This window comes from Pagrus major, chromosome 22 (assembly GCF_040436345.1).
Source record: "Pagrus major chromosome 22, Pma_NU_1.0".
Lineage (NCBI taxonomy): Eukaryota > Metazoa > Chordata > Actinopteri > Spariformes > Sparidae > Pagrus > Pagrus major.
The window spans coordinates 17284648-17307533 of record NC_133236.1 but is presented as its reverse complement, the minus strand read 5'-3'; the positions used below and the strand labels follow the sequence as shown (position 1 = coordinate 17307533).

Below are 22886 nucleotides of genomic sequence, written 5' to 3'. Positions count from 1 at the left end.
AATGGCTGGTTCAGAACCAACAGCTAAAGAAGGCGGGGAGCACTAAATAATATTTCCGTCTTGTAGGGAAAACAGAACACAAAGAGTCGGTAATAGCTTACAGAAAACACAACTGGCAAATCTTGGTCAAACATGCAGCCTGTTTACATATGCCCAGCCGTTTCAATCTCGGAGCACAGAGTGGAGCCCAACATGGTGCCTCGCTCTCATTGCTTTTTCACTTGTTCTGTGAAATCTTTTGCTAACGCGTTTAGAATCGACTGTCTCTCATCTCCCTTTCTTCTTCTTCTTTTTAACATGTCGTTGCCGTCTCCACAATATCTCCTGGCTCTTCCATACAGCCTCTTCCCCCACACATATAGGCCCTATACTGCTCCCAACGTTCTCATTGCGAGTATATATGATCTTACGTCTAATCAGGTTATTTGATTCTGTACTGGCAGTGTATTAGTCCATGATGAAGTTACGTGGAGTGTAAAAACAGGAGATATGAGAGAAAGAGGAAGTGGGGGAAAGGTTATAAATACAGAGGAGGATCTCCATGGCAGCGTGGGCCCTCAGACGAAGTATACTACTGCACATGGGACACTTGTGTCAGCCCAATGCTTCAAGGTCAAATGTTAAAACCTAAAATGACATTTTATTTTTGCACGTTTTCATTACTGATCATTTTCCAAAGAATATGTGAACATTTTCAATGCCACAAAATAACATACAATATCATACCTAAACCACTGAATAGGTCGATTGCCTGCGACTCCCAATACAAAATGACTGTTACAGCATACCAGCGACAGGCGAACCGGACCTTCATTGTACCATCAAACTTCGGTTAAGTTTAGGCATAAAAACTACTTGGTTAGGTTTGGGAAAACATCGCTACTTGGGTTAAAATAGCTATGTTAGTTGTGTAACTCCAGTTAAGGACATACACTTTAAAATCAGACTTTACTTCTACTCTTGACTGCAACTTAAAATCAAGGAATCCGATTATCAAGTAGACTTAATAATTGAAACTTAAATTTTTTTAGCTTGTACAACTTAAATCTAATAGTCTACTTTGCTTGTTAATTCGGAATAATCGGTTTTCTGACTTTTTGAAAGTAAAGTCAGCTTCTAAAATTTACAGTGCACCTACATTACGTATGTAACAACTCACTTTTGTTTGCATGAACAGGACACGGACACGAAGAACGGTTTCCTGGGTGAAAGTCCTGTGTTTGTTGTCCACCCCAATCTGTTGCTCTTTATACACTGAAAATATTCAAACGTTGACTTTACTTTAAAAAGAGTTTTAACAACTTGAAATTATTAAGTCTACCTAAAAAGGAATGTAAATATGAGTCTTATTGAGCTGCTTTCACTGTTGACACATATGCTAGTTTTTCTGATGAGGACGGGCTGACTGCGTTTGTTGACACCAGCTCATCTGGTGTAATCCAAGTCTCCGGAAGCCCCGAGATCCCAATATGATATCTGATATATCTTCAGTGTAGCCGCTAAGCTAAAAGCGTCAGTGTGGAACTCGTCTGAAGTGGGTGCACCAGCTCGACCGTGCGTCGAGGGTGTAAATAGCGTATTGTCAAACCAATTTGAGATCTCGGGGCTTCGGTAGACTTGGTTTACTCCAGGTGAGCTGCATGGAGTCATTATATGTTTGTTTTTTTGTTATTTATTTTTACATTTGAAAAGAAGTCCCCATCTACTTCAGATGTTGAGAAGAATGCTGCAACATTGTTTTGCTGTGAAGCTCCAAAACTGTTTTGTGACTACAGACTTCTCCTGACTTTCCATCAGCACGAGGGTGATTCAGCTTAAATTTTTGGGTGAACTTCCTTTCAGTGCCTTGCAAGAGAAAACAGAATGCCACTATGAGAGGCCATTAGAGGAAATAGTGCACCATGTTCCTCAATGAGCACTACAGACAGTGTCAACCACCATCCTCTCACCTCCTTCCCACCTTTCCCTCGAATCCTTTCCCTCAATAACCTTCCCTTACCTGACCCCTCCCATTGGCTTTTTTTTCATGCTGGGGAGAATTTCAGGCCTGGCTTCCCGCAGGGAGGCACGATTTGTGAAAACACAATAAAAATGGAAAAACGGGTGAGACTACGGTGGAGGGTGGGGTTGGAAGGACAGAGAAGCGGGCTCCCCTGTTGTGATTTCCTGTGGTGGGGGCATTAACAGGAAGTCTGGGCAGGGGGGAGAAGAGAACTTCCCGATCCCCGCCAGCCACTGCAGAGGGGGCAGCGACGACAGGAGGCTGACTTAAGCCTGATGTGTAGGTGCTGAATCTCTTGAGCACGAGAAAAGCAGGTTTCGAGCACCAAATGTGTCAGGAGGAAAATCAAGTATGGAATTCAAATTGAGTGAACAAAGCACGGTGACCTTTGACCTATGGATGGCTCATGTAGGAACTAGGAAGTCAGTAGCCATGTTTCCATAAAGCCTTTATATGCACAAGAATATCGCATTAGAAATTTTATGGAAAAGCTGCCGAACAAACTCTAACGTAGCGAAAAATTCAACTCACATGACTGATCAGCTGTTTCTGCTGCGTGCCTTATAATTGTTGCATTTCTTTGTCTTCTCCGGACAGCATGCAACACGGCCAATGCTAGCTGACACGATAGAACAATTACAACTTGCCCTATCGAAAGTAATCCCTGATGACCCCTCTCCTGGTTTCTTGGCCTCTGCTTACTTCCGCATCCACACGGGACGTAGCCACGTAGCCTACACCACCTCATCCTCTGACGAAATTACGCTTCACGTAGCCTAGTTCATTCGCTCAAAACAGTTTATGGAAACGCACCAGATTCACATTTTTTTGCGAACTTTTGAAAGTTTGTTTCAAATTCCCTTGACATTTTACGGAAACATGGCTAATGAGGGCCGATGTGTGATGGATCTGAGCTATGAACTCCAAGGACAAACAAACACAGCTTCAGATGTGAAGGTGGCATGTTGTTTGCTTCGAAGGCGGGGACCCTCACACCAGTCAGCATCCAGGGCTGCCCTTCTAATTGGCAATTTGTTGTTTTTATCCGTCAGAAATGAGAAAATAATAGAAAGGTATAGAGCCTGTAAGGCTAATATTGAGTCCAGTAGAAGCCATTTAGATAGACAGTTATCTCTCTGGCTTTCTCCCCCCCCTCCTTCACACACACACACACACACACACACACACACACACACACACACACACACACACACACACACACACACACACACACACACACAAACACAAAAGCAAGGAGATCTCTGTTCCCAAGCAGCGGGAGAATCTCCAATTATGGCAGGATGCAGCATCAATTTGAGGGCTAATTATGTGCGTAATGAGCTCACCGTCATGCGTCCGCGCCCCCGTCCCCGCGCCCGCCGCTCTACCCAGCCGCCCCCTCCTCCTCCTCCTCCTCCTCCTGCTCCATCTGAGCGCCCGGTATCTAATTAAAAAACTACATGCGCCGCGGCGCTCTCATCTGATTCACACCATGGAAATTAATCCTCAGATAAACGCGTTTGACGGACACCAAACTATTGCATGAGCTCTGCACGCGGCGCACTGCTCTCTCAGCCGGCTGTAAACCGTTTTGCATTTTGGCTTTTTTTTACCCTCTTTTTTTTAAAAAAAATAATAAAATAAAAAATCCGAAATAGCTCTATGCAAAACGGGTGAACTGGAAATACAATCAAGCCCAGCGGCTTCAATGTGCAGGAGATGAATAAAAAATTCCAAATAAAATAACAATAATTCAACCTCTAGATTTTAATTTTCTAATTTAAAAAGTTGAAGATTAAATCTGCACTGAAGATCATGCACAGCTGTCTCTGTTGTAAGAGCTTCCCTTTAGAAAAACCAGAGGAGGACAATCCACAAGGAAATAAGTGGAGAAAATCTAATGTAACCACCAAAACAGGTGAGCAGGTCCGTGCTGCTGGTCAGTTTGACTAAAGAGACCCTACAGTATATATTACCGGTGCTGTCGTGCTGAAAAGGCGAAGGAGAGGATTTGAGGCCTATTTATTAGACAGCTAACAGCAGCAGCATCAGGGGAGCATTAACAGATATATTTACCTTTCATTTATTTATTTATTTATTTATTTATTCAGGCCTACTACACTGATGTGTTTGTGTTTTTATTACTATAAACCTGCAGCTTGTATCTTTATCTCAGCGAATCAAGAATTGAATATTAGAATGGAAGCCTGTAAATAATGAAAAACGCTCGATTTATTTAGTATTTTTGCGTGAGAATAAGAGAAATTGCACTTTTCCATTCGTGCAGATTTTATATGAAGAGAAAACTCAGGTTTGACATGATGTTAACGTATGAAAACTTCTATAATTCATCTGTGAAAATAAAGGAGTGATTTCTTTTTGTTTTTCTGTAATAAAATCAGTTCTTGTCTCCTGAAATGATCACCAGTTGCAGCCTTTATTCGGCCCATTACCTGCAGAACATCCCTTCGCCATGCTACGTTATGCGGATTTATTTATTTATTTATTTCAGCTCGATCCGTGATCTCCACGCTAATGACAAAAACACAACAAGATCACATCTAAGCTCACTTCGGGCACGGCCAAAGTGCCGCGCATACCTTACCCCAACCAGGTTGACGCCCACGCTGAGCGTCCAATCACGACGAGGCTTTCGGCGCTTCCATCCAATCGGAGCGAGGTGGGCACACGGTGGGCGGGACCCCGAGCGGCTCCGGAGAGGGACATTGAGATAGTTGAGGAGAGGAGGCTTGTTGGGCACGAATGCCACTCGTTGCGCGTCCTTATAATTTGGAGAGGTGTATGCAGCGCACGGCCCGATCGCCTTTCCAGGTGGAAATCCAGGAGGAGCCCGCGACCAAACTTAACTGGGACGACTGGTGAACCCGGTTCAGGACAGGTGAAATTCCCAGCAGGCTGCCCAGTGAGGCCACAGGATCGATTCAGATGTAGGGAAATGCAGCGCGGGTAGGAATACTGCGAATATATCTGTCTGAACTAATCTGTCAACTTCAGCTGGATGTTAATCTTTTTTATTTTCTTTTTAAAAAAAATGTCTTAAAACAAGTGATAAAACGTGCCAGAGAGGTGAGATTATGCCACGGTTTGTTTCCCACAAACGCTGTTGCACGTTTGAGGGATTGTGTCGGATCAGATGACATTTCCTCAACGCCAGTGATCAGCAGCGTGTCGCCTCTGAGGACGTCTCATCCTCATTTTATCTCTCTGAACCAAAACTGCAACACACATAATTATTTAACATCTTTTGGCGGAAGCTCGACTTGTTTTAGGGTCAGTTATAAACGCTAAAAACGACTTCAGGTGGACACGCTTTGTGTGTGTGCGTGTGTTTTTATTTTTTTTAACCAATAGGGTGAGTTTGTTTTATAAAAGTACAAATGAATTTAAATCAGTGTGAGCATTTTTTTTTTTTTTTTGCACAATTCTGTTTATATTTTGGTTATTCAGCACATGTTTTTATGTATTCATGACATTAAATGACGCATGAAATTCTGTGCTGCTGCAGTTATTGTTGTCTTGTTGAACTTCTCTATTTATTTGATGGTAATTGTTGCTGGTTTCATGTCATCTTTAATTAATTAGACTCTTGGTTGATGTGTTAATTGTTTTCCCATCTCACACGCAGGCCTGCATCATAACTTCATCAAAAACATAACAATAAGGGATGGTTACATCACGTCCGGTTTTGGCGTAAGGCCTCTGCAGCTCAAACTGAAATGGATATGGCTGTAATGTTTTTTTGTTTTTGTTTTTTTCTTTCTGTGTTTTGCAGGTCATGGATGAAATCTCGCGGCAGCATCGTGGAGGTGTAACTACAACCAGCTGAAGTGTCTCTCAGGAGTACCAGGGATATTTTCTGTTACTGGATTCAAGTGTTTACATTAAAACTCCAGATTTTTTCTTTTTTTTTTTTCTTTTTTTGGTAAATATCTGCAATGAAAAGGAGGCAAAGCGGAGAGGAGTCAGTCCAGCTGCTGATTTGAATGAGCCCCGTCTCAGACCAGGAAGGACGCAGTGAACTGAACAGGCGCCGAAATGAAGGAGAAATCCAAAACGGCCGCAAGGACTAGACGGGAAAAGGAGAACAGTGAATTTTACGAGCTGGCCAAAATGTTGCCTTTACCGTCGGCCATCACGTCTCAGCTGGACAAAGCGTCCATCATAAGACTCACCACCAGTTACCTGAAGATGAGAATCGTTTTCCCTCAGGGTGAGCGACTACAGTTGTCTCCTGTCTGCAGTGGAGCTCAAATTATCTATATATTTTTTTTCCTCCCACCAAAAATAATATTTTTTTTAGTGTTTAGTATTTGCATGAAGTCAAGGTCACAAAGTCTCACAAAAACAAGACAACCCATAGCTTATTTGTTAATAAACAAACAAGAAAAGAGGATAAAATGAACCAGAGTTAATATAAAATCACTATTACACGAGCAATATTATTCTGTTATAACAGCATCATTAATAAATGGTAAACTTAATTAAGCTCTCGTTTATAGAAATGTAATAATGCTTTATAAAACGTGTATCACGCAATTGTTTATTGTATTGATGTTTATAATACAGTAAATACTAATATGTAGTTTATTTATAAACATAATTTGGAGGCAGCTGTTTATAAACCTTTACAGTTACATAATAAATGGTTTATAAAGCTTTTTATTGTCTGTCAACAGTGGAATAATATACTTATAATATAAGTGTAATCAAGTATAAATACACCATTTATTAATACTGCTCGTGTAATAGTGATTTTATATTAACTATCGTTCTTTCTTGTAATTTTCATCTTATTATAAAGTGTGTCCAATAATATAAGACGTCCCTCTGGTCCTGTAAACAATCATGTGATGTTGTTGAGGATTTAAAAAAAAAAAAAAAAAAGCCACACAGAAATATTACAGGAGCATCACAGTCGTTTTTCCATCGATCTGCAGGGAGTCTTTACAAATGGATTATGATCGTTTTTAATTCAGTGTGTCCAGAGGAGACGGTCTGCCACCATCTTTTATAGCGCAGGTCTCTGCAGGCTCCTCCGCCTGCGTGACTGAGAACAAGACGTCCCAATTATATGTTATAAAAAAGGCCCTGCGCTGTTTCTAATCACCTGGAGCCACGAGAGCAGGAGGCACACACGCAGACTCACACAGCCTGTCAGAAAAATGCAATTAATGATGCCAAACCAGATCATAAGCCCAGTGTGTTCTCTGCCGTAACATAAAAGTATAGACTATAAAACACAATTCACCAGAAAACATCCTTTTTTTTATTTATCCCAGGTCCTTTTCTTTCTACATCCTCTCGTCTGCTGGGTTTGATATTAAGCTACGTGTCCGACAGCGGAGACTTGTTTTCATTTTCATTTACAGCAGGGGAGACGAACACCTAATTTATTGATGATACCCGAGCTCCACGAGATTTCTGATGAAACTGAATGAATTTCAATGAGCAGCGCTGGCTACTCGCTTTGTTTCCACTTACACTGGAAAAAAACAGCCAGTGGCAACGCACTGAGGGACTTATTGGACCAGAAATGTGGGAACAAAATGCAAAAAATAAATGACAATAATAATAATAATAATAATAATAATAATAATAATAATAATAATAATAATAATAATAACTCCTGGAGCGTCAAGATTAATTAAAATATAATCCTGATATTTGATTTATGTCTTCCTCCAGGCTCAAGTGATGTACTGCAGTTGTTATAAGAGGCGCCTTGTAAACAGCAGCAGAGGACACTGTGAATGCTTTAACACTAAATAGGCCTTTTTAACAGGCACGCCCCTGGCTCAAAGTGTGTGTGTGTGGAAGTGTGTGTGTGTTACAGAGAGTCATGCCCCTCTCACTGTAGGCTTACAGCAATAACAACAACAAAACAACAATATACAATACAATAATAATAATTTGAATGTATGTAATTATGGTATTATATTTTTAATTATATTGTCACACAGCATCAAGCAGCTTTATTTCCCTCTGTCCCTCCAGGTTTGGGTGAAGCTTGGGGTCATGCAAGTCGAACAAGATCTTTGGACAATGTTGGACGAGAGCTGGGAGCTCATTTGCTGCAGGTATTTATTATTATTATTATTAGTAGTAGTAGTAGTATTATTATTCTTATTATTATTCATATTCATATTATTACTGTTATTATTATTGTTATTATTATTATTATTATTGTTATTGTTATTATTACCAGAATCGTTTTCTGCCGTTTTCTCTGCAGACGTTGGACGGATTCATCTTCGTCGTGGCTCCTGATGGGAAGATCATGTACATCTCAGAGACAGCGTCGGTCCACTTGGGACTGTCTCAGGTCCGCCCTTACAATCACATTCATTTCATTTCTATCGTTCTTATAGTTCTCACTTTAAAGATAATTTTAATACTAAGAGGGAATAAAATAAATACGCCGTCCTTCGCTGTTAATTACCTGAGTTATTCTCAACAGGTAGAGTTGACTGGGAACAGTATTTATGAGTATGTCCATCCCGCCGACCACGACGAGATGACAGCTGTCCTGACGCCACATCAGCCCTATCACTCACATTTCGTCCAAGGTAAAAAAATAAATTAAATAATTAAATATACACATCGTCTATTTTCAATTCAATTACAGCGTATTGTGTCTAGAGTCAGCATGTGGTTTATCATGAATGAAGCGGATGCATACATCGGATAGAAATGCATCACAGTACTCCTGCAGGAACATCGAAGATCGTCTATTTTTTTTATGTCACACAAATAATTTATTTTGTTATAATGACACATTATTTAAAATTATATATACTCGTGCTTCATCAGTATTTATGCATATATAACAACAGGCTTTTTTTTCTCCTATGAGATTGTTTTTTAGTAAACTCTTATTTTGAAAAATGTTGTTCCTCCTGCAGAATATGAGATGGAGCGCTCTTTCTTCCTGCGGATGAAATGTGTGCTGGCAAAGAGGAACGCAGGCCTCACCAGCGGTGGATACAAGGTAGGCAGTGAGGCTTTGTCGCACTCATATTTGATTCATTAGCAAAATATATTAATTGTAATAAAGTAATTAATGGAGTAATTCAGGAAAAAGTGAAATTCTCTCTATTTTTTTCAAATGGCTTAACTTTAAAAAAGCCCAAATCTTATATTCTGGATATTTGTCTTGTTTAAAGGTGCATTATGTAGTTTTGGGGAAGAACATATCTTCAGTGAATGATTTAAAATAAAAACTCTCTTTGTTTTCATGACTGAATAAACTGAATAAACAAACTGACCTTAAAGTTTAACACAATTTCATACTGTTTTACTTTGTTTATATGTGGCGGACCCTGCCACCTTTACAGCTTCAAACAGTGTTTTGGGGACCTTATTTTCCTCTGAGAACAGCTTGTTTATTCAGTTATGGGAAAAATAAATATTTTTGAGTTTGTATTATTGCCTCATGTGTACTGTAAATATTACAATCCTGAGCTTGACTTTCTGCTTCAAAACTGCATAGTGCCCCTTTAATATCTCATTGCTCTTAATATAAGATAAAATCACCAAGATAGTAATATTTCAGTGAGATTTTGGGAATTTTCCCATATTTTCTTATATTTTCACTTACAGGAACAAACATGAAACACCTTGTAATAATTGTTACAGTGTATTTTTTTTACACTTTTTTTTTTAAACAATGTATTTAATATATATATATTTTTATCTACAAACAAATAATATAGGCTAGGAAAAAAAACTATTCCCTTACCTATATCTCCGATCAGTAGCATAAACATCATGCAGTATGCTTCTCACATGTTAATCAATCAGCTAGACTTGTTTTTATTTCTCTCTGTCTCCTGTCTCCACCACAGGTGATCCACTGCAGCGGCTACCTGAAGATCCGTCAGTACAGTTTGGACATGTCCCCTTTTGAGGGCTGCTACCAGAACGTGGGTCTGGTGGCTGTGGGTCACTCTCTGCCGCCCAGCGCTGTGACTGAGATCAAACTGCACAGCAACATGTTTATGTTCAGAGCCAGTTTGGACATGAAGCTCATCTTCCTGGACTCCAGGTACACGCACAGTTTGTTTCCCAATTTCTCTTAATTAAATGTTCTTTATTGTGTGTATGATTAGTGTAAAGCATTTTTCATTTGTTATCGGAGAAACTACCGGAGTTAAAATTGTTGCCGTTTAAAACACAAGCAATCCATTATCCCCAGATTATTCTGCATATTCTTGACACAATTTGTTCATTTCTCTCCAGGGTGGCCGAGCTGACAGGCTACGAGCCCCAGGACCTGATAGAGAAAACCTTGTACCATCACGTCCACAGCTGTGACATCTTCCACCTCCGCTGTGCGCACCACCTCTGTGAGTCACAAGCCTGCTCTCTATTATGCTTTAACAACAGGCTATCTGACCTGCTTTTGTCAGACAGTAACTGCTGAGGCAACCTGCTGCAGCCACCACGTGCAGATAAACACACATGTCACACACACATGCATGTTGTTAATGACTTTGCTCTGTCTTCTGTCTGATTCTTTTTATCTCCTTTAGTGCTGGTAAAAGGCCAAGTCACCACTAAGTATTATCGTTTCCTGGCGAAGCACGGCGGCTGGGTCTGGGTCCAGAGTTACGCCACGATCGTCCACAACAGCCGGTCGTCAAGACCTCACTGCATAGTCAGTGTCAATTACGTCCTCACGTGAGTCTCACTTAATAATCAAATCCTAAAATCAGAGGGAAACTTTTCTCAAGAGAAACAGATTTAAGAATAAAAGTTATATCACTTTCTTGAGACGTTTGCTAATGGAAAAGGTGTCATTCATGCATATAAATTGGTTGGAATCTTTCATTTGTAATTATGAATCATCCATTTCAGATATTAAGTTGTTACACTGATTGCATTTTGGACTGAAATCCCTAAAATGATAGCTACATAAACAGCGTAACACAAGGTTTAAAGGGCTAAAAGCAGCTGCATTTTTAATGGTGTTTGCAGAGGGAACAGCGCTGAATATTTAACTAGATTAAGTAAAATCATATCATACACTCTTGTGATCCGTGCTCGAAGCTCACTCTATGATACGATGGCTCTTTGTCTCTCGGAGAAATCCTCCTCTTTATCCCTCTGTAGCCTCTCTGTACAAATCCGCCAAATGCTGCGGCTGCAGGGCTCAGGCAGTTGTGTGTTATGAGAGCACAAAGCACACTAAGGCCCTCTGAGACAGCAAGACAAACACCAGGGTTCAACCCCATCAAAAAACCTCTACTGTCACCATCGATCTGCAGCCTAAGGAAAGCAAAATCGATCAAACGGTGAACTAGGAATCAATAGCTATCTCATAGCTGTAGCACATGTTGGATTTTCCTCGTTAGGTTTGGTTGATCCACATGTCGCTTTTCTGTTTGTGCGCGCGTGTGTGTCCTTCCGCGTGTGTTTGTGTGAGTCTCTGTACGTGCATGCATGCGTATGGCTGCACTCCAGCTATTGATCCTTTCGATGCAGTAAGGAGAAAACAAAGTAACTACATTAAAATGACAGCGAATCTCCAAACGCATAATTAGCTCCTACGCAGAAGTATCCGGGAAAAAAAAAGCTCACACTTGGCAAGAGCACAAAAAAATAACGTTAAAAAAACAAACAGCAATTCAATCACCTTGCCCCGACAGCGTTTTAACCCAACAAGAATCCATTAATAAATCATGGTTGGAGGTTGGCTGGTGGCGTATTTCAGACATGAGGTGCTCTGACATTGACCCTGAGGTGGAATTCGGCTAACACAGCTGAGTTTGCACAAAGGCCCAGCATTATTGGCTCAGACATAAGTCAGCCAGGGTACAGATAGGATGCAGAACCAGCCACCGCAACTATACCTGCAAGAGCAAATAGCACTCACACTGTGTACTGGCTATCCAAACACAGCCTTTCCCCTAAGGTGCTGTACATAAAGAATGGGTCATATTTAGAGTCATATTAAAGAGGCTGGCTGTGCAGGGTCAGGGATGGGCCACAGGGTTTAAAATGCCAGGCAGCTGCTATTACATACTGTTGATGTGATAAGTTAAGAATAGGCTCATGTTTGCTGAACACTTGACACAGGAGCCTTTTCACTCCCTCGATAGTGACACTCGGATGGAGTTCAGTCACAGGACAGTGGGTTAAAATGTCGGAGAAGGTGCACGAGCTGCACGCACATATAAAAGTAAAAGGACGTATGCTTTATACAGGAAAATGATTGTTTTATAGGATGCATGAAGAGGACGATCAGTGCAGAGATGCGTGTCTGTGTGTGCACGGTTACTATCCTGCAGGGCTCTGGCAAAGATTGTACAGCAGAAAAGAATGATTAACTTTCTTCACGGTGTCTGTTATTTTTCTCAGAAGCTGCACGGCTTAATCTCTGGGACTTATCTTAAATGTTGTTTTCACTTCTCATAGACCTCACATCATTCATGGCATTAAAAGTGTGTTTGTAAAATACAGTAAGTCTGTGTAGATATCTATATTCAATATTGGCCAAGACGTCTGCAGCAGACTAATTACTGATTATGTCACCTGGTGCAACACTACCACCAAGACGGTACAAGGAAGAAAGAAGGTGTCCAGATTGTTTGGGAAATGCTAGCCTAAAGGTTTCAGAAGCTTGGGAAGTGAAAAACAACATTCAGATTGCCCTTTAGCAAGGCACTCGAGCATCAACACTAGAGTGAAGCTGCTCAGTGGCCCGCAGCAGACAGTTGATAAAAAAATGTAACCAAAGCCACATCGAGATTCATGAACGTTTTCACAAAAATACAATTCTACAGGGTTGCGAGTAGCCATGTGAGGTTGTGCTAATGTCAGCATGCTAACAATAGCAATGATAACACGCCGATGCTTAGCAACTAATTTTTATAAAGATCTTGTACTTCTTTCACACTGGGAAACAAACAGGTTCAATCTGCATTCATTCCCACGTCAAATGACTCTGCATTGGTCACAGGTGTTTATCAGCAACAGCCGATCGGACACGCTAATTTCCACCCAGTCAAGCGCAATGCTATTACGTGCGTTGAAGTTATGGACGCTTGCTTGTTAATTTTCATCCGTCTCTGGTCAAGCAGCACTTGAACATTGTCTGAGTTTGATAGGAAGATGGAAGTAAAATATTCTAAAAAGTAACCACCGTCACCTTGTTATTGCCTCCGTGTCCCCACCAGCTGCCTGATCGGTACCACACATGTGCAACTCTGAGAAAGAAGCAAGATGTCTCACTCCTCACTGGCTTTCATCGTCAACCCCAGAAAAACAATGTGTCTAGTTCTGCTTAACGAGCAGGTTTACTGGTGTTTAAAAACCTGCGTATTCACGCTTATTTTGGGGTAAAACTAGTATTTGTTTAGCAAGTTAGCATGCTAACATTTGCTAATTAGCTGTAATCACAAAGTGCAGCTGAGGCTGATGGGAATTTTGTTGGTTTTGCAGGTTTTTGATCAGAAACAAAGTATTAGACGTATTAAAATTTTTGACTTTCTGGGGGAGGTAAAAAGTCACAATATCACCAAAGTTTATCCTGAGGAGCAAATTAATGTTTGTACATTTCACACAATAAAGTCTTGGTCAACCTAATGGAAGTAGAGGAAAAGTCAGGGTAATCTATTCTAACTTGTTGAGATAATTAAGTCTGGACCAAAATGGGGGACTGACGGAGTGGCAGAATGACTGACATTGCCATTCCTAAAATGCTAGCATGGCTTAAAAGTCACAACCTGGATAAGTATGAGTTAAAACTTTAATTTCATCTTTATGTCAACAGGGATACTGAGTATAAGGGAATGCAGCTGTCCTTGGACCAAATGAGCCCAACGAAGCCAGCTTTCCCCTATGCTGACAGTCACAGTGACGACAGGAAGAGCACCAAGTCACGTCTGACACAGGCGAAGGCCAAAGCCAGAGTGTCACCCTACCCACAGGTAATAAACAGCCTGTTTGAAGAGCTAAATCAAGAAAGGAGGCGACAGCAGGCGTAATCATTGGAGAGATGTCCACAAACTCTCAGAACTGTGATTTTCTTGTTTCTGTCAGTTTTCAGCTTTCAATCCAGAGCGTTCAGAGTCAGACCAAGACAGCCAATGGGGAGGGAGTCCGCTGACAGACTCTGCATCTCCTCAGCTGTTGGATCCCGGGGAGGCTGCGGAGGCATCATGTGCCTACAGACTGTATCCAGACTCAGGCTCCCTGTGCTACGGCCTGGGTTTATCAGAAGACGATCTTGCCCATGCACAAACACATCCTCACACCACCACCTGTGACCGCGTGCGATGCCAGAGCGGCCGCTACTTTCTAGGAACCCCCCAGTCGGGGAGAGAGGTGTGGTGGGATGCTACCCGCTCTGTGTTATCATTGCCGAAATCGTCCGTGGAGAACAGCGAGGGCTACGAAATCACTTCTTACCATGGAGCCATTCACGGTGAGGTGTTAGGGTTGAGACCACAACCATCTGTCTCTGAAAATAGCTCTGGCCTAGCTTCTCCTGGTAGCTGTTTTCCAAATGTTATTATGGGACATGCTAAGTTGTTTACGCCGTCTCTTGCCAGTGTGCCGATTGCTACCATCTGTTCAAAAATTGCCTGCAATTGAAAGCCAAGTTATTTCACATTTCACATCCTCAAACAGGGAAACAACCCCCACTGTGCTTCTGCCAAGACATTCAGTCTAACAGACCATGAGTCTATGTGTGTTTAAAGCAGGATTTCACAGTTTTCAAGTTACACAGGCAACTCATGCCTTGAGGAACTGGCACTTAAAATACATGAGAAGAAAAAGAGGATACAGATCATGTTTCTTCTCAGAATGGGTCAAATTACTTATTAACAAAGTGTAATTCATTGATTTCATTGTTTTTGAAATGTGACCATTGAACTCTCCTTACAGGTCGGGGCCACTGGGACGAAGACAGTGTAGTGAGTTCACCTGATGGAGGCGGGTCCACCAGTGATTCAGGTGAGCGTTACCATGGTGACCACTTTCGGGCAACCCCTCGAGAGCCCAGCAAGATGGAGACGCTGATCCGAGCCACACAGCAGATGATCAAAGAGGAAGAGAGCCGTCTGCAGCAACACAAGGCACCGCTGGAGGTGTCAGGACTCGCCAAGGCTCACAGCCCCTGCTTCACCTCCTCACTACCCCACCACTCCCAGATCACCATGCCCAGCGTGGTGTGCCGCGGCCCTGGAGCCCCCAGCATCGACCTCCCCTCTGACCGCCTCCATCACCGGGACGCCGTCAAAGTGCTCGGTCCGCACGACAATGACGAGAACACGACCAGCCCGGCATCTCTGTCTCGTCTCAGCAGCCCCAGCTCAGATGGGATCCCCAGGTCGGGCCTCTCCCTCACCAAAGACTACATGCAGACGGATCTGTCGCCCCACCCTCCGCAGCCCCAAGGGAGCCCGCTGATCTATCCAGCCCAGGAGAGGCAGCCACTGGACAGGCAAGCGGCCTATGCTTTGACTGGGTACTCCCTGGAGCACCTGTATGACCCGGAGAACCTGCGGAGTTACTCGGGCCTGGCCTGTGGAGGAGTCCAGTATGACGTGGCATCCCATGTGAGGATGCAGGCCGAGCAGATGCAGGGACACAAGGCCACCTCAGTCATCATAACCAACGGGAGCTGACGATATCTGGTGCAGATAGGTCCTGTTCTCGAGAAGAGGATGTTACAGTAAGGTGGTGCTTTATGCACATGCAGACACTGACCAGGTGCTTGATACAGACGGCTGGACAATAAAAAAAAAAGAATAAAAGGTACCTGCACTGGGTTGGTTAGCCTTGGTGGCTAACTCAGTGCAATTGTGTTTGTCAGCTGTTGTATCAAACCATTCTTTATCATCAGAGGATGATATGAACGAGCGTTCAAGAACTTACCTTCAGTATGCCACTTTACAGGGCGGAGGTTTGCTCCATTACATAGGAACACAGTGTTATTTTAATGGCGGTGACCTGAATTTTCCTCCCTGCAAAGGCGACATTAGTCTTGAGTCTGGTTAAACATCAAGCCATTGTTTCTGTTCCAAACGTCTCACACACCATTGGCCATGTGAGTTAATGTTTTCTGGACACGATTTCCAAAGGCAGTCAGAAAATGTGTTGTTCCATTGCCCCTTCACCTGAAAACTCCATCACACAGAGCATAATGTTTGACACACGAGGCGCAACATGGGAAAGACGAGCGTTTCACTCTTGTTAGATGTCGATGTTTCCTGGTATTTATTTGTCAGTGGGCTGTTTTACTGTATGTGTCATTTCTTTCTGTCCAAGTAGAATCTTTTTCTGGTCACAAAAAGTTAGTTGTGGTGTTTGGATTACACCGACATTAGATTTAAAAAAAAAAAATAATGAAGTGGAAAAACAGAAAGAAAAATTGCTTCTGATATGTAAAATGCTTCTGATATGTACGCAGGTCAACTTGAAACTGTTTTAATGTATGTGAAATGCCCTCACTCAAGGTGCAAAGTGAGATTACGAAACCAACACATTTGTAATCTCCCCGTGCTATCTAAATATAGGCATTGTATGTATCAACTTACAGTTGTGGCTAAAAGCGATATTGTTTACATATCAGAGTATCATTTTTCCTGTTTTTACCTCACTTAACCGCTACCCAACTTGTTAGCATATGTAGAGTATGCTTTTAAATCCTGCTGCACATGCAATTGTTCTCAAAGAAAACCATTAGTTTTTGTTTGTTTTTTTTGCCATGACAGCCGAAAGAGTTAAAATAATTGATACAAACTTATCTAAAAAGTATGTTGAATGTCTTTTGTTTTCTTATTTAATTTATGATGTAAATATCATCACACAATGAACTTTTGGATAAGAAGTTACAAGATTATTTATTAATTGGTTTTAAAAAAAAGTCTCTTAATTCTGAATACAGTTGCAAACAAGTCACTTTTGTCTCCGTTGATTTTGTCATTCAATGTTACCTGTGATACCGTGGATTTGTGTGGATGTTCATCCATCGTGAACAATCAAGAAAGGTCTGTACAACGCATTTTGAGATGTAAAGATATAAATATACATATAGATACAAAGTTAATTAGTTAGTTTTCATTCCTTTTTGTAATTGCAAACATTTGGCCCATCCTGAACTGGACAACAGGACAGTTAGCTCTGTATGAAACATGATATATAGATATAAACAAAAGTATGTATAGAGGCTACAGCAGATTTTTTAAGTTACTGTCAATGTATTTTTATGTGAGTTTCATCCTTAATTAATTATTAAAAATAAAGTTATTAAAAAATGAAATTAGAAATTAGAAAAAGAGCAAACACTTTATAATAACCATCATTAATAAATGGAAAAATTATCAAGTTATTTTCAGGTAATAGTCATTTCTCCATTTAATGTTTATGTACTTTGTAAATGGTTTAAAACCACTGTCTAATTTTAATAAATCTTCACAAATGTTTGACAAATGATTTATAATGTAATTCATTGTTTGTTAACAGTGAAATAACTATACATTCATTTTTAATTAATTGTACATTTATCATAAAAAAGAAATGATGGTTATTATGAAGTGTTACAAAAAAAGAAAACAAGCCTGGTGTCCAACCAACAATCTAATGATGTAAATCATTTTTTTAAAAATGGGTTGCAAATATATAGTTTCATTTAAAAAAAACAAACAAAACAAAACAAAACACATATTCTCCTGAAACAGCTGGGCACTGTAGTTTTTAGTCAACTTTACACAACTAAGAGTACAAAGTCTATTTGCCTGGGACTATTTCAGTTGCGGATGTATACACGTTTGGTGCAATAGTGAGTATTAATGGCAGCAGGAGAGTGCATGTTGGGACTGACTCAAAGCTACAGTGCTCAGGTTGATCGTAGTGAACAAACTGATAAAATACAAATAAAAGCCTTAAAAGCCTTTTGAATATTTTATGGACAACAATGAATTAATGCCTGTGTGTCCAAGGCCTGATATTCTTCTGTGCCATAGACTTCCACTGTTGTCCAAAAAAACATATTACAACATGAATTTGTTCATTACGAACAACCCGAGCATTGTAGTTATTAACAAACTTCACTCCACTACTTAGTGTATTTACTGGGGACTATTTTCAGCAGCAGATTTATATACGTTTGGTGCACCAGTGAGTATTCATGACAACAGGACAGTGTATTTTGTGACTGACTCAAAACTACAGTGCTCAGGTTGATCATAATGAACAAACGGGACAGAGAAATAAGTTGTATCAGGATTTGGATGCACAGATTTATTGTTAGTTTTGGTCTTTTCATTGGATTTGTTGCCAATAATTTAAAACAGAATATCAAAATCCTCAGTCTTTGATAATTTTTTTTATTAGGTGTTCAGCAGGTAAATTACAGGAGGGCATTATTAGAAACATGTCGTACAAAGACCTCATACAAATCATGAACAGCAAAGTGCTTGTACGACTACCGAGCTGTCAAGTTTTAAATGCACTTGCAGCAGCACGTCTCTGCTGTTCGGGGCAGTTGAACTTGCACGTTTAGCCGCTCTGACCTCTGCTCAGAGGCAATTTCTCTGCCATGTATTTTAATATATGTAAGTTATTCACATGTAGCTGGAGAGCCGGGCCTGCTGGCTGTCTGAGCTGAGAAGGACCTGGACACAGTCTGGGCCTCGATGCAGAGCTCCCATCAGTCACCGCTGACATGACCATGTGATGGTCTGCCAGATATCACTGCTGCTGTCATTCAAGGAGGTAGAGCTGCTACACCTCCCTGCTGTTGACATCACTGAAGTTCAGGAAGGGTGTGTGTGTCAGTGAGTGTGTGTGAGTTTGTGTTTATTGCTGAGATACTTCAGTAACAAGAGGCCGAGGTTTTTTCTCTTTAAACGCTGGGGCTTTTGCCTGATGTGCCCTGAAGGCTTTCACATGTAGAGTTGGCTACAAATGTGGCCAAACACTGGGCCTTTTGCCCAGAGTTGCACACTTGCATACACCTCCCCACACTTCTCACCCCTCCACCCAAGATCCCCTCTGCTTTAGCACACTCCTAGAGAAATAGTCTAATATAAAGTCTTAGAGAGGAAAATGAACAAGAAGCATTCAGGTCTTTTCCTGAAGTAAAAGTAGCAAAACCACAATGTCAAAATGCTCCATTACAGCAAAAGTCCTGCATTGAAAATGTGCAATACGTAAGAATTGGCCAGCTGTTGAATTCATGCTAACAATTAGTGGTAAGAGATGACCAGAGTGACTGTTAATTGCTGCTAACTGTATTCTATTTATACATTCATGACTGTAGCCACTGTTAGCTCTTTAGCGCAGTTAGATGTACAGCTAGCCAGACTACCAGGGGAGTGTTAACACCACTAGCATAGGAGCTTTGGACCTAGAGAGAAAGAGGTTTTCAGGCCTGGGGCTAGCTGTATAGTATGCTAACTTCTGCAACACAACACGTAGACATCCTTGACAAAACATCAACACACATTGTGTTGATAACATTATAAAAATGTTAAATGTTTTAAACTAAAATTCTTACCTATTGCACCTTTAAGTTAAAGTATGTATTATCAGTAAAAGTCTCAAAAGTTAAAATATTTATTATGTATCATTGTAGTCTATATTGCATTATTATTGATTAATATTATGTAGGAATCATTTAAATGCTGCAGCTGGTCAAGGTGAAGTAAACTTTAACTACTTAATATGCTGATTGGTTGTTTGATTTATAATAAGGCACCATATTGTATAAGTTGATGATATGTTTTGTATGCCAAATCGTTTCCAATCACTATTAATTGCACCTTTGACAGTATGTACAGTATCTGTAAATGCTTTGCAGATCAGTTAAAGCTGCACTATGTAGTTCTGGGTAGTTCATCTTCACAACTGAAAAACAGACTACAAACAAACTGACCTTACAGAACAACACAATTTCATACTGTTTTACTTTTTACGTTTTACTGTTTATATTTGGCGGACCCTGCCGCTGGTGACCTTATTTTAACAGCTTGTTAATTCAGTCATGGAAAAAAATGAATATTTACGAGTTTGTATTGTTATGTCATTCATATTGTAAATATTAAAATTCTGAGTTTGAATGTCTTCTCCAGACCTACGTAGTGCCCCTTAAACCACAATTTATAACATTGTTTGGGTTGCCAGGTTGGAAAAAATGTAGTTGCAACTTTAGCTGTCAGACAAATGTAGTGTAGTAAAAATATAACTATATTTAAGCAATATTTGCCCCTGAAATGTAGTGGAGTAGAAGTATCATAAAATGGAAATTGTCAAGATACCACAACTGTGGTATCTTTAAAAAACAAACAAACAAAAAAAATAGGAGTGGATTAAGAAGTTAGTGGAGAACAGCAGACATAAGAATAAAAGCAAATAGGAATAAAACAAAAGATGATGTAATCACAAGAACAGATGTGTTGTGTTAAGTATTCCCTCACTCTCAGGAACGCCCTCCTAATGAGCCGCAGCACTACAAAATAAAAGCTTTTGCAGCTAATTTAACTACTACGCTACTGCAAATAAAAACTCAAGTGAATCAGCTTTGTTTACACCATATGGCATTAGCAGTTAGAGCAGATAAAGATGCCGGCTGTGTCCTGCGGTTGGCTCAACGTGGAGGTAAACTATAAACCACAGGAGCGAGATCCCTGGGTTTCACGACTGCAGCGAAGGAGAAATGGATCCTACAACCGAAGAATATGGAGGTGCAGGTGGCGAGGCTCAGAATAGCCCCTGAATGCCTACTTGATTGATTTCAGGCCCAGGATTTGAGCCACAATTGCATATTCATACATCAATTAAAGTGTTCCCCCACTCGTGCCTCCATAATTCAACCCGGCGCTTAGTGAAGAGTCATCCTTGTGAAGCGGCTTCAGACCAGTGCAGAGGAAAATGTTTCAACATGTTTCGTGTCCGTGTGTGCTTTATGACCTCTTTGAGTGTGTACAGACATCTTATAATTGTTTAATTCCTTAAATTACTTTTTTTTCTCCAGCTTTTAGATATCTTGCCTTGAAGCACATGCAAACATTCAATCTGTGTGCATCAGAACATTTCCTGTGCAGCGATATAATCGTGCACGTCTGCTGGTGAGTCACTTGCAAATGAGTGAGCCAAGGGCAAAACAGCACATGACCTGGGAAAATCATTGAACCAGGGTGTTTAGTGACACCTCTGCAGCAGACCTCATTGCAGCAGAACACATTTAGATGTTCTGATCGGGTGGACCAGGATATTGAGGTCAACTGGTCGATCTGATTGGCTGAGCCGGGAGACTGAGGTCGTTCTGCAAAGTGGAGAGGAAATAAGGTTTGTCTTTGTGTCGCAGCCCCTGAACTGGGGATGCCGCTTAGAAAATAGGCTGTTAATTACAGCACTTTGTAACAGAATCTGTTTGTTTTTGAGGACTTCCTTTTAAAATTTCATCAGTTTGAATAAATTCAGGAATGTAAAAGTAAAGGAAAAGGTTGGTATTTTTATTTTCCAGCCTGTCTGTGGCTTTAATAGTCAAACCTTGTGAAATCTACCTACATTTTTAAAAACATGACCAACACTCTGTAGGAAGACAGACATTAAGTGCAAACAATAGAAGAAGCTTTGAGACAAGACTTGGAGTAATATAAATATAAGCATTAGTGATGTCAGGGTTTATAATCTCACAGTCGAACTGAATTTTATCCCTACAAGAATTCATTATGACCTATTTTCTGTTGTCAGTTTTTCTCTCAAAATACAACAAAACAACATTTCTACTGCGGACGTTTCAGCACATGATCAGTCATCCCTCCTGAGAATGATGATTGACTTTAAATATTGGTTAACCATGCAAAAATGATGATTGGACCAGATTAGAGCCTGACAGATATATCGGCTTGGTTAATTATCGGCTGATATAGGTTTTTTTTTTTACAGGACATAGTGCAGAAAGAGATGCTTGGAGTAAATTATAATTTTTTAAATTCCAAGTGCAATGATGTCATTTTTTGACTATAAAGATTACTGCAAAATGTTTACTGTGAAATATCCTGGCCTCTATATATCGACATCTGAATGTTTCACTCCCTAATATCAGCATCTACGTCGGCCACAATTAGGGACGTATGTATTGGTTGGACTCTTTGAATCTGCAGCATTCAGGGTTCCCAGGACGTGAGTGAAAGTATTAAAACCACAAAAACCCTTTGGTCAGATTGAGTAAATCCCACAAACTTCAAACTAGAATTGCAGTTATTACTGAGTAATTTTGATGGGATGTTACTGCCCTCAAAAGGAATTTTGTTTTTTTAAAGTCAGAATCATACCAAAAGCATGATCATTTTCACAAAAACCGGAACAAACCCTCCTTAATTTAAAACTCGCTAATCCCTCAGCAATAAGGCTATTAAAAAAGACTACAAGTACAATATCCTAAGCTGTGTAACACACACACACATACACACACAGCACCAAGGCTCAGACAGTGTGAATCTAATGCCGTCCAATCCTGTGAATCCCTTTGTTCCTGATTTCACGCTTGATTTGCCCACAGCTTGAGTCTGGCTGGTATCAGCGCTCTTCTCACTGCTTTCACTCCTGCCAAATCCACAGAGCCACACAGGATCCATGTCTCCTCTCTCTCCCTCTCTCTCATCTACCATTGTTCGTTCCAACATCTTCCCCAACTCATGCCAAGGAGTTGTGTTTGTTTGTTTGCGACTCGGTCCCTCTTACTGTAAACACCTCAGCAATTTGCCAAGATCTGACCAAAGTGAATTCTCACACTGTCATTTTGCATTTGATTTATCATGCTGTCTTAATAAATCCCATTAGGAAGATAGTAATATGTCTTTATTAAATGATTTCCTGCAGAGTTGAAAGAATAATCCCCCCGTGC

The 22886-nt window shown here is 40.7% G+C and overlaps 1 protein-coding gene across 1 annotated transcript; it reads left to right on the top strand.

The window, feature by feature from the left end:
* The first annotated feature begins 6058 nt into the window (after positions 1-6058).
* LOC141018295 (single-minded homolog 1-like) lies at positions 6059-15657 on the top strand. Its single transcript, XM_073493229.1, has 11 exons — positions 6059-6233; positions 8018-8100; positions 8256-8345; positions 8481-8589; positions 8926-9011; positions 9868-10067; positions 10262-10368; positions 10555-10702; positions 13797-13953; positions 14066-14450; positions 14915-15657. The coding sequence occupies exons 1-11, from the start codon at positions 6059-6061 to the stop codon at positions 15655-15657; spliced, it is 2283 nt and encodes a 760-aa protein (XP_073349330.1).
* Positions 15658-22886: the final 7229 nt, after the last annotated feature.

Excerpts from the sequence above, each read along its gene's own strand:
- LOC141018295 (XM_073493229.1), top strand. The coding sequence starts at position 6,059 with ATGAAGGAGAAATCCAAAACGGCCGCAAGGACTAGACGGGAAAAGGAG. Across the intron at positions 6,234-8,017 it reads GAGAATCGTTTTCCCTCAGG|GTTTGGGTGAAGCTTGGGGT; the intron begins GTGAGCGACTAC and ends CTGTCCCTCCAG. Across the intron at positions 13,954-14,065 it reads GAGTGTCACCCTACCCACAG|TTTTCAGCTTTCAATCCAGA; the intron begins GTAATAAACAGC and ends TGTTTCTGTCAG.